Source organism: Leptopilina heterotoma, unplaced genomic scaffold (genome assembly GCF_015476425.1).
Source record: "Leptopilina heterotoma isolate Lh14 unplaced genomic scaffold, ASM1547642v1 Lhet_24, whole genome shotgun sequence".
In the NCBI taxonomy this organism is placed as follows: domain Eukaryota; kingdom Metazoa; phylum Arthropoda; class Insecta; order Hymenoptera; family Figitidae; genus Leptopilina; species Leptopilina heterotoma.
The window spans coordinates 4,014,951-4,027,548 of record NW_025110956.1 but is presented as its reverse complement, the minus strand read 5'-3'; the positions used below and the strand labels follow the sequence as shown (position 1 = coordinate 4,027,548).

The 12,598-nt window shown below is 31.9% G+C and overlaps 1 protein-coding gene across 1 annotated transcript in view; it reads right to left on the bottom strand.

Moving 5' to 3' along the window:
* LOC122502936 (neuroligin-4, X-linked) overlaps positions 1-12,598 on the bottom strand; it is a 60,629-nt gene that overhangs the window by 17,936 nt on the left and 30,095 nt on the right. Inside the window, exons 5-7 of the mRNA XM_043613288.1 lie at positions 8,270-8,623; positions 4,085-4,394; positions 2,959-3,166 (exon numbers count right to left, since the gene is read on the bottom strand). Coding sequence (XP_043469223.1) covers positions 2,959-3,166; positions 4,085-4,394; positions 8,270-8,623 — 872 coding nt within the window. The remainder of the gene's footprint in view (positions 1-2,958; positions 3,167-4,084; positions 4,395-8,269; positions 8,624-12,598) is intronic.

Sequence of the window (12,598 nt, the reverse complement as noted above, 5' to 3'; positions counted from 1 at the left end):
ATTAAGGTAAATGTCCCTATTTATGCACGTGTACCGATTTGTGGACTTTGCGCATATATGTGCAAATTTATATAGAAATCAATTAAATATACTGTTGTAAGTAGTAAGTTTTTATCCAGAAACGTAGGTATTTTGTTGTCATGAAACATTATTTTATGAAACACATGTTTTAATAATTCAATTTTGCATTTTGCCATCTGCAAGCAATCAAGTCATTTGACAGGTTAACGTTTTAGAGTTTATCAGAGCAAAAAAAACTAAAGTATAATAAATTAAAGTTAGTATTTATGAGATTTAATATTAATTTACCTTTTCAAACAGCTGATGCATATAAAGGTGAGTGTATTATAGCGTATTCATGACAAATACTAATCGGTTCACAAATTGGTACATTAACCTTTTTTCATAAAAATACAATAATTTACAATATGGGGCGTTTCATATGAAAACGACATATGATGTCACAGATTTTTCTCATATTATGAGAATTGAGAGTGATTAGGGTCCTAATGAAGTATACTAAGTAACAATAAAAAATTATTTTTATTTTTCTAGATACTAAACTTTCAGAAAAAAATTACTAAAATTAAAAATGATGAATTTTAGGTTAATTTGTTTAAACAATAAAATTTGTTTTTAATATTTAAACCCTTTCTCCCTGTTTTTCAGGTAAATATTGGAATTATTATTGAATAAGGAAATAAATGTTAATTTGCACATTTAATATATTTTAAATATTTACTATTAAAAAAAAATGTATTTAAATGTTCGAAAAAAGAAGACCCCTGCCTTTCCCTCCCCTGTAAGGTACAATCATCTCATTACTTTCAAAAACGTTAAATAATTTCATGTAATTTTTAACTGTAATTTATTTACATTTCTAAATATTAAAGGAATAAAAAAGAACAGGAAATGAAAGGATGCTTCGAACTGATTTTATTTAACAGTATAACTGGTTTCAATATAATTGTTTTTCTTGAAGTTATTTTTAAAAAATTTAATTTTTACAAATCAGTACTAACCTAATAATGTAAAAAATTATTATTCTTATTCGACACAAAATTAATATTTTACAAAAAATAAAAACACTTTTAAAAAAGGTTAAATATATAATAATCTCTGTAATAATTAAAATAAAACATTTTTTAATTAGGAATGAAAAAATGGTTACAATTAACAATTGTAAACATTGAAAGGTTGATAATACATTATAATGAGTATTAATCAGATAATATTTAGTATGATCTTCTTTTTCTATAATCCTAATTGTATATTTCATGTTTCTCCATGCATAAACGATCCTATTGGAATCGATCAACTAAATTATGTTCAATTTTTTGTGTTCTTCTTTACTACAATGTTTAAATTTTATTATTGTTGTTCCTCTGCTAACGACATAAAAAATTTTTTGAATTTAAAATAAAATCACTCGTTGGTCTTCTGGAATTTTCGGGGGCAGCATACCGTTTTTTGTTAAATTAGTAAATATTTCAAATATATTAAATGTGCAAATTAACATTTTTTTCCTTATTCAATAATAACTTCTATATTGGCGCCTCTTCACACCTGGCGGACAGCCCCCCGCTGGGCGGAGCGCTTGCATTGTAATCTTTAGGAATTGTTTTCTCAAAAACAAAAAATAACGGCAAGCTAAAAATTTCAGGAAAGTTTTATTATATTATTATCAACAATGTTCATAATTTTTTCAGACCTGAGAAACAAGGAGAAAGGGTTTAAATATTAAAAACAAATTTTATTGTTTAAACAAATGAACCTAAAATTCATCATTTTTAATTTTAGTAATTTTTCTCTAAAAGTTTAATATTTTGAGCACAAAAAATGTTCAGAACAATTTTTTGTATCTCAAAGCAACAAAAAGTTATTTCCAAAATAAAAAAGTTTTCCAAAAATTTTTTAATGCAAATATCTAGAAAAATAAAAATAATTTTTTATTGTTACTTAGTATACTTCATTAGGACCCTAATCACTCTCAATTCTCATAATATGAGAAAAATCTAAGACATCATATGTCGTTTTCATATGAAACGCCCTATACATTGACAATAGAACAATTTGCTTTAAAAATTAATATATCTTCTTATCGTAAAAGAAGATTTTTATAAAAAAACATAAAAGGGCATTTTTCACTTTTAAATGTAGTAGAAAATTAAGTAGTCCACAAATAGGGACATTTACCTAAAAGTTTTTATTTCTTTTAAATTGAAAAAAATTTTATAGTTAAACAAATGACTAACGGTATTATTGTAGAGGTGTGCATTTAATCGAGTCGAACCGAACATTAATCGACTCGACAAGAAAAAATTCCAATCGGAGAGATGATAATTCGATATCATTCGATTCGAACTAATCAATTCGAAAATCGGCGTTTCGAATTGCACAACTCGACTCGGTCTACTTTCGATTCGAATCGGCGAATTCGAAATTTCGATTTGCACGACTCGACTAGGTTAACTTTCGATTCGAATCGGCCAATTCGAAGTTTCGACTTGACTCGATTTTCGAATCAAGTCGGCCAATTCGAAAATCGAAGTTAGAATTTCGAATTGCTATGTAATGTGCTATGATGTGTGTGCAGTATGTTGTGCAATTCGAAAGTCGAAAATTCCAATTCGAAACTTCGAATTGGCAGATTCGAATCGAAAGTATAACGAGTCGAGTTTTGCAATTCGAAATTCGAAACGCCGATTTTCGAATTGACTAGTTCGAATCGAATTTTGAACACCTCTATATTGTTGATAATCAAAAACAAATGCCTAAAGCAACAAATGGGTTAAAAGAGGATAGATATATCATTGTGTCCTATTCTATCTCATTCTATCTACGCGTTTAAATTTTTAATAATATTTTGAACTGGTTTGGAATCCACCATATATAACTCAAGTTTTTTTGGAGTGACATAATGATTCTGCTTCAAAATATAAGTAATTAATTTCTCACCGTATAAAAAATTTCAGTCAGATGATAAGAATAGGAATTCCTCACGTAAGTTCTAATAATTCGATCCCTTCTGTCTCCTTCAAATCCTTGTTGAATGTCTTTATCAGCAAATTTCCAAAGTGCTTCATTTGTCGTAACGCCAAAGAGCAAATCATATTTGTTATTACTCGTAATTGGGGTTCCATGTTCAGACTTTTTGTGAAATTGACTGCATTAGAAAGAATTTTCAATTATACAATTGTTTTAAAAAATGTATGAATATCTCTGCCGTACAAAGTAAAAAGTCTATAACTATAATTTGAGTTTAGGTTGTAAAGCTTCGTGCAAAACAATATTAAAACCACTGTCAGTTCTAGGCTTTTTTATTTAGGAAGGCAAATCTAATATATTACTTTATTAAATATAGGAGTTACTTCTATACTTTATTTATTAATAACAATATTGTATTATTACTTAAAAACAAAAAAGAGCTATCATATAATCAGTTGTCAGTTCCACTGACATCACTGATTTTAAAATAACACCATTTTCAGGAAACATCATTTATTATAAATCAATAAAAACTGTGATGATTCTAATTTTTTTCAATATTATTTTCAGATGATTTGAATAAATATTTATGATAGATTTATGCGCAGAATTAGGCTTTACACTTAAGAAAAATTAGTGATCTATTAGACATATTGGATGCTAAGTAGATGTCTAATCGATGCCTAAATGACATCTAAGAGCCGGTTCCACAACTTGTTTTAACCGGAGTTTAGGTCGGTGAACTTGGTTCAGTACTGTAATTAGACAAAGTTCATCGATTTAAACTCTGGCTAATACAGTTGTGCTGGAACCAGCCCTTATACTTCGATTAGACCTCTTAATTCTCACTGGTGTACACCATTAGGAAGAACATTGAAAATCGTAAGACGTAAATCGTAAACTATACATAAGGCCTTTTTAAAATTTTTTGTTGTCGTAGGGGGTCTTTTTTGGGTTTGATACTTTAATTAGGAAGTTTTTTTTTTGTTTTTTCTCTTCTATGATTGTTAATTCAAGGATCACATCATCTCTGAAATAGATGTTCCTAAACGATTTTATTAGGATGTTGTTGTTAACTATTACAATAAATACCTACCCAAATGTTTGGAATTCTGTATCCAAGTAAGATAATAGGTCTTTCTGAAAGTCTGTTTTAATTACAACTCCATCAACGCTTGGTCCAAAGGCACTTAAAAATGTTGGTGCTTCTACTTGTACATTAAGTAATTCTTGGAGATTTTTTTCTCTAAGACAATCTACTATAAGTTCATTATCTTTTAACAGATCATCTGGAATTGAGCAGTTAATGGACGTTGCTAACTTTACAGCATAGGTCACAGGATCTTCTACTAATGACCAAGATGATAGAGCACTTCCAGACAAAAGTATAGCTCTTTTAAAAAGTCCTGTAAATGAATGATATTTATATTATTTCTCGTATGTTTACCTTCCCCGCAGTTTTAAGTTTTTATGGGTCTAAATATTATATTAACATTAGGATATACCCTATTGAAAACACCCACATGGGATCCTACATAGGATCTTACGTGGGTTCTTATACAAAAACCTGTATAAAATCCCAGGTCCCACGTAAGAATCCACATGGGATCCCATGTTAAAGCACATGTATATTTGGGACACGATTTAGAGTAGGAATTCATGTGGGAATTTAAGTTTGTGTGTCTACATAAAAATCTACATGGGTTCCTATGTGAGAACACATATAGGATTCCATAAAGGATTCCATAAAGGATTTCATATGGGTTTTCATGTTACGTATATAAGATTTAACATAGGATTTCACAAAAGATTTGATATCTTATTACATTAGGGATCCATTGTGAGAATTTTCAAAGCTTTTAAAATTATTTAATTAAAAATTAAATAATAATTTGCATTTCAAATCATCAGTAAGAAAAAAAATTCGATAATTTGAAACACTTCTTCTGAGCTGTAAACTCTCAGTTATATAGTGTTCAAAAATCATGTTAACAGGGGGAGAAGTCGCACTCGCCACCTGGCGGTGAAAGTATATAAACTGTGGTACTCTGTACCATTAATAAAAAAAACCACGTGAGATCCTATGTAAGATCCCATGTGGAAAATTATATTGGAAATAATATACGATCTCACCTGGGAATTCATATAATTTCCATTCCTGTGTAAAATCCCACGTAAGATCCCATGTTATTTCCCGCATATGAAACCATATATGGGATCTTACGTGGGATTCAGAAGAAGAAGCTCAGAAGAAGTGTTTCAAATTATCGAATTTTTTTTCTTACTGATGATTTGAAATGCAAATTATTATTTAATTTTTAATTAAATAATTTTAAAAGCTTTGAAAATTCTCACAATGGATCCCTAATGTAATAAGATATCAAATCTTTTGTGAAATCCTATGTTAAATCTTATATACGTAACATGAAAACCCATATGAAATCCTTTATGGAATCCTATATGTGTTCTCACATAGGAACCCATGTAGATTTTTATGTAGACACACAAACTTAAATTCCCACATGAATTCCTACTCTAAATCGTGTCCCAAATATACATGTGCTTTAACATGGGATCCCATGTGGATTCTTACGTTGGACCTGGGATTTTATACAGGTTTTTGTATAAGAACCCACGTAAGATCCTATGTAGGATCCCATGTGGGTGTTTTTAATAGGGTACCACCACAGTGATATGTTTTAAATATGACACTTATGTGTGTTCATTTGCTCGCACCAAGTAAGATTTACAAGTAAAGCTACAACAGTGCAACGTTAAATGTATACCATGGTATGAATTTAATTCATGATTAGCAATAACATTGATGAGTTCTTATATGCGATTCCTCGGGTTTAATTAAGAAAATTTTTTTAATAAGTGAATCTACATTTACATTTCCTCTTTATGTCGTTTTACTGTTATTATTTCACCATTTGGCGTGGCGCCCTTAGTATGCATCCTAATATAGCCTACTGGATAATACGGCTCTGAAAAGTACCCAAGTAATACTCATCGACTGTAATAAAACACCGAAAATCTAAAAAAACTATGGGAAAAAAGACACGTTGTTTTTGTGGGAGAGAGTGTAAAATTAAACATTTTTAAAAACTCATTAAAATCGCTTAAAATTTGTTACTCTGGGGTTTCCGTGGTCTCTCACTACGAATCAAATGTAAGTTTTCATAAAATCAGAATGACGGTTTAAATATGGCGACCATAAAAATTTTAATTTTGATCTGACTCCGTTATAACTTGTTACTCGGGTTTTTTTGGGGTCGCTAATTACGAATTTAAGGTCAGTTTAAAAAAAATTAAAATGTCGGTTCTAATATAGTGATCAGAAATATTAAAATTTGATCGGATTATGGGGTTCCGTGCTGTCCGTAAACATACGCTCACTTTTGATATCTGGGAAGATAGCATATCGCAGTTCTCTTGTCTTAATAGAATTCTTGGAGATCGTCGAATTTTTCCATAAAACGAGAAAAAATTAGAAAATTTATTATTTGAATAAATTCCGCCGGAATCAGTGCCTAAAGTTTCGAAATCTCTGACTGCCTGCTGCCAGACTTTGTTTAAGTTGTACAGATACTGATAAGTGTATAGTCTAATTCTCATTGTTGAATCGCTTCTTCTTACCACGTTTTATGTTTAGTGGATAGGATAAAGAATAAAGTGGTCCGAAGCAGCATTTCAACAAGATAAATCGTACTAGATACTTATAAACACCTACACTGAAAGAATTTTGGGCAGGCTGCAGGCTTTACATGAGTGCTGCTAGAGCTCGCTGCCTCAAGCTCGCAGTTAACCTCAAAAAGGCGAGAATCTAGTCTCGAAAGGTAAGCAGCAACTCCTCAGGGGCAGCAGCTCACCTTTCGGGAGTAGATGCTCGCTTTTTTGAGGTGAGCTGCGAGGCCTGAGCAAGGGGCACTAATTTCGGACATAAAAAGTCAGCAGCCTCCCCAAAATTCTTTCAGTGTAACAAACTTAAATGCTTCCTTTCAGCCACGGGAGTGTTGAAGGCATTGTATGTTCTTGATTTGATGGGTCACATTATAGTCTCTTCTTTTTGTAATGCGTACCACATTGGTAAATTTAAATCCACAATGACATTTTTCCTTTTTATGAAATCTGGTAAATTTTTTACTGAGCTGGAAAAAAATTTGTTGTGAAACACTGGCCGAACCATTTTTTGGACAAATGCATTGAATTAGTCGATTGTTTATCAAAACGCCTCATTTTATGGTTATAATTTTTTAATTTATTCACACTTTATTGTATTGCATTACATTATCACCTTACAATAAATTTACAGTAAGTTTACTTACGCTGCTTTCAGCGTTTACCCGGTGTTAACCCCAATTTAATAATTACACAGGTCAACAAAAAAAGACTTACTTTTTTATGAGATATCAGAATGGTTTCCGATGTATTTTTGGACGCTGATTACGATCCCGGCTTCCAAAATTGCCCATCACGTCAGAATTTTGAGAAAAGTGGGGGTAAAGACCCCAAAAATGCTTTTTTGAGGACTTTCAACATTTTTTTCTCTTTAACCTGACGTGTTAGAGATTCGTAATCAGCGACCCCAAAAACCCTGGAGTAACAATTTTTAAGCGAATTCAAGCGATTCTTAATTTTTACATCTGCCATCTTGGTTTCGCTATTTTAAATTTTTAAAAACTTATATAGGATTCGTATAATCAGCGACCCCAAAATCCCCGAGTAACTATTTTCAAGCGAATCCAAGCAATTGCAAGAAGCTTATTAAAGTAATCCAAAAACACACATTTTTGGTGTCTTCAACACCATTTTTTGAATTTTTTTTGTATTTTATGGATATGGGTCTTGTAGTGCACATCAAAAGCTTTAATTTAAGACCTTGTGGAAGTATCTAACACGTCAGGTTAAAGAGAAAAAAAATGTTGAAAGTCCTCAAGAAAGCGTTTTTGGGGTCTTTACCTCTACTTTTCTAAAAATCCTGACGTGATGGGCAATGTTGGAAGTCAGGATTGTGATCAGCCTCCAAAAATACATCGGAAACCATTCCGATAACTCATAAAAAAAGTAAGTGTTTTTTTGTTAACACCGGGTGAACGCCGAAAACAGCCATATAACCATGACCTGACTGTATGCCTTTACTGCATGGGACATAATTTATGAACCGCCAAAAAAGCCAAAATATGTCAAACCCTGAATAATATTTTTCAATAATATATCATAATATTGTTTATATATTTTGTGCTATTTGAGTTCATATAAATATTTAGAGCAACATTACCATTCATAACTGTAGGACTGATGGCGAGAAAGTTAACACAGGCTGCACCAGTTCCTTGTCCCATTAATGTAACATTACCTGGGTCACCGCCAAATAAAAATATATTCTGCTGAATCCAATGAAGGGCTGCAATTTGATCCATTAGACCGTAGTTAGCTACTCTAGCTCGTGTTTGTGGAGAAACATTAGTATTCAAAAAGCCTAGAACTCCTAATCGATAATTGATTGTCACAATCACTTGATCCATATAACTTGCCAAAACGCTACCATCGTATAGGCTGCCACTACCCCATTCATAACTTTCTCCATGAATATATAATACTACTGGAAATCTTTTACCACTATCAATTGTACCTGGAATAATAATAAAGGAGAATTATTTCTGTGCACATTATAATTATTTTATTATTTCTAAATATGTGACATTCCAGATTCAAAAGGCACCATAACTTGAAAAAGCGAATTTTACAGAAAATGTGGTAGAAGTTGAATCTGCCTCACAGTGGGAGAAAATAGCAAAAAAGCGCACGAAATTGTTTCCCCGGCGTAATTTTTTTGCATTTTAACATCCTTGCGCTTAAAATTTAGCTTAAATGTAGGACTATAAGATACGGTGCAACTTTTGTCACTTAAACTATATGTAGTTTTTTACATAGCCTTAAATACTGTCAAAAAAGGATTCAATTTTAAGAAAAGTTAAACAACTTCAACAATTTTTAACAAAATTAATAACCTTTTTCCATTTAAGTTGTTTGGGAGTCCTGGATTAAGATCGTTGCATTAACGTATTAGTTCACACTTTATAAAATCTTTTCCACCAGGGAATTTTTACAAAAATCATCTAATTTGCTTGAAACTTGTCTCATGGGAGTTTTGTATTTACAAAATGTAATATGCACTATGGTTAAGGCAGTAGTCTCCTTTATAGGCTTAAAAATCAACTTTTTTTGTCTTAAATCTATTCCAAAACTATCGAAGAATATGTCTTTAAAATTTTAGAGCGTTCTATTCTTTACCTAACCTTGTATACACCTGAAAAGGTGTATACATACACTCAAAATTCGAACGAAGCGTTCAATTCGTTTGTGTGGCGCCTAACGCCAAAACTATGCATCTGTGCTTTCCACTATGCAGCTCCTCGATATTGTCATCGGGCAGCAATGCAAGAATTTTGCAGACAACATCGATGCTGAGCGCATAACGTGGGAAAACCGGCGCGCATCATTTTCGAGGTTTTCGAGCAAGGAGGTTCACGCAGCTCGACTATCAGAAAACCTCCGCCAAAATGAGTTCTTCGAAGAAGAGGAAGAATTGCTGTATGGCCCAGGAATAGCTGATTAACATTTAATTAGTGTAAGTATCCAAAAACATATCTTTTTGGACCGAAAACTTTAAAGCGCGTTTTCTCGAATTTTCATTTTCACACGTCATAGAAAACGGTGCCGGCGATAGCAAATAGTATATTAAACGACAAGAGGATAAATTAAGGCAGCCATTTCTTTACGGTGATTTTTGTGCCTATATTCTCGTGTTACTTACGATATTTTTTATTCCTAATGCACAAAAGTAGCGATTTCAGATAGCAGACGACAGGGAGGAAAGTCATTCACTTGTTTGACTTGTATGAAAATAGCCGCCATTTTCATACAAGTCGAACAAGTGAATGACTTTCCTCCCTGTCGTCTGCTATCAGAAAGCGCCATTTTTGTGCATGTGGGATAAGAAAGAATATTTGTCCAATCGATAAAGGTGTGCAAAAAGCTCGAATAGCCGAGCCGAGCCGGGCCGCAATTTTTTCGAGCCGAGCCGGGTCGAGCCCGAGTCGGGCTCGATGTATCGGGTACCCGAAATTTTCGAGTACCCGAAACATTCGGGTACCCGATTTTACTCGGGTACTCGAATATTTCGGGTATTCGAGTGAATTCGGGTACTCGAAATTTTTGAGAACCTACTCAATTTGATTCAAGCTTTTAAATTTAAAAAGAAAATTTTTTTTTTTAATTTAATTAAAAATTAATGTAGGAAGTTTTGGATTTTCTCAAAAACTCGAATCAAATCGAGTTTTCGAAAATTTCGAGTACCCGAATTCACTCGAGTACCCGAAATATTCGAGTACCCGAGTGAATTCGGGTACCCGAAAGTTTCGGGTACTCGAAAATTTCGGGTACCCGATACATCGAGCCCGGCTCGGGCTCGATTCGGCTCGGCTCGAAAAATGAAAAGCTCGAAAATACCCGATCGAGTTTTGAGCTTCGAGCTTTTTGCACACCTCTACCAATCGACAAAAATCAATGTGATCTAGCTTCAGTATTAAATTATCTTCTATTTGAACTAAAATAGTTGGACAAAAGTATTATTTAAATTACTTCTTTTGCAACTTAAAGTGAATTTTTTGGGGCGCATGATTATTCCCCAAAATTCAATTTCATAATATTCAAAACATCGAAATTCTTATTATCGAAACGTCAATTCACATAATTTTCATATTTCGAAATACCATTCAACATAATTTTCATTTTGTCGAATAATCATTGATTCTAATTTTTAAATAATCGAATTGTTTTTTAACATAATTTTTATTCTGACTAATGTTTGTTGGTTAGAAGTATTAAGCGGGGGGGTAGGGTCTAACGGCTGAAAAAAGCATCTTTTTTGTGAATTTTTATTGAAGAAATGGTAAAAGTTTATATGTTAAATTTTTTTGCATGTTATTAGTTAGTATTTGAAGAAGATTTTGTAAAATTTTTGTTTAAAAATATTAAGAATTATGCTGCTGACGGAGCATTTTCCAAAACACTTTCTGAAAAACATGATTTGCGGTGAACATCATAATTAATTAACACATTAACGAAATTCAAAAACTAAAGTGAATTTGCTTAGAAGAATAATTTTGCCCGACCCCAACGTTTTCCTTTTTGAAAATTTTTGAATTTTGTATTTTTTGCGACTAAAGGAAGCAAAAAACGCTATTTTCACTCAAAAAATCCGCCATTTTGTTGCTATATCTTGGAAAAAAATAAATAAATAAACAAAAGAAAAACGTTGGGGTCGGGTATTTTATGTGTTAAAAAAGTATGCCAAGTTTTGTGAAGATTGGTGCAGTAGTTTTTGAGTTATGATGTTCACCGACTTTGAAAATGGTCGTTTTGAGAAAAACGCGTATAAAAGTATTCGCTGGACAAAATATTCACCTGCTCAAACGATGTTAATATTGTAATATCTACTAGAGTTTTGCATCAATTTAATTTTTATTTTGTGTCCCTGAACAAAATCTTAATAGCTTCCGAAAAATGTAAAAACAAAATTTTTTTTATCACTTTTTATTGTTTATTTATAACTTTTGTCAATTCAGGTACGGAGACAATCAAGGGGTAAAAGCTCCATAACTTTGGCAATTTTGCTCCAAATGACTTCAAAATTTCAAGGGACATTTCTGAGATGTTCTACTATAAAAAAATAAAAATAAACGATTTTTTGAAAGTTGTTTGACCCTACCCCCCCCCCCTTAAGGCTTCGTCCATAAATTACGTCACACGTTTTTAGCCCATTTTTGATCCCCCCCCCTTTGTCACACTGCGTAACATCTGAAGGAACCCCCTCCCTCTAAATTACGTCATAATTCGTAAATCCCCCTTTAATAAATTTTTCCAAAATGAATAAGGGGGACCTCCGATTTCAATAAAAATTGGTATACCAACGTATTTTGATGCGTTGATTACGAAAATGATAATGAAAATTGGCGTAAATTTGATGTTCATGGTGAAAACTATTAAAAAAACCATAAAATTGTGGTTTTTTGCGTATAATTCGTTGGATTGGATTAATCATATTTTTTTGTGTTTAAAAATATTTGTAAATTTTTTTTTGTTTTATATGGAGGAAGAAGGAGTCATTCACCTTCAGTTGGAAATTTTTTTTTTTTATCAAAATTTCATTGATTGCAGAGATAATTGTGATATTTTTTGTTTTCTATTTAATTCTGAAAAACCCAAGGTGGATAACTCCTTCCTCCTCCATAATTTTTTGTGTTTAAAAATATTTGTAAATTTTTTTTCTGCTTTTATTTCGAGGAGAAAGGAGGCATTCACCTTGGATTTTTCAGAATATAAAAGCAGAGAAAAATTTACAAATATTTTCAAACACAAAAAATTATGATTAATCCAATCCAACGAGTTAAACGTAAAAAACCATAATTATATGGTGTTTTTTATGGTTTTTACCATGAAGATGATCTAGTCACCAATTTTCACTATGATTTTCATAATCAGGGCACAAAATTACGTAAGTATACCAACTTTTATTAATATCGGAGGTAAGTATGCGCTTTTC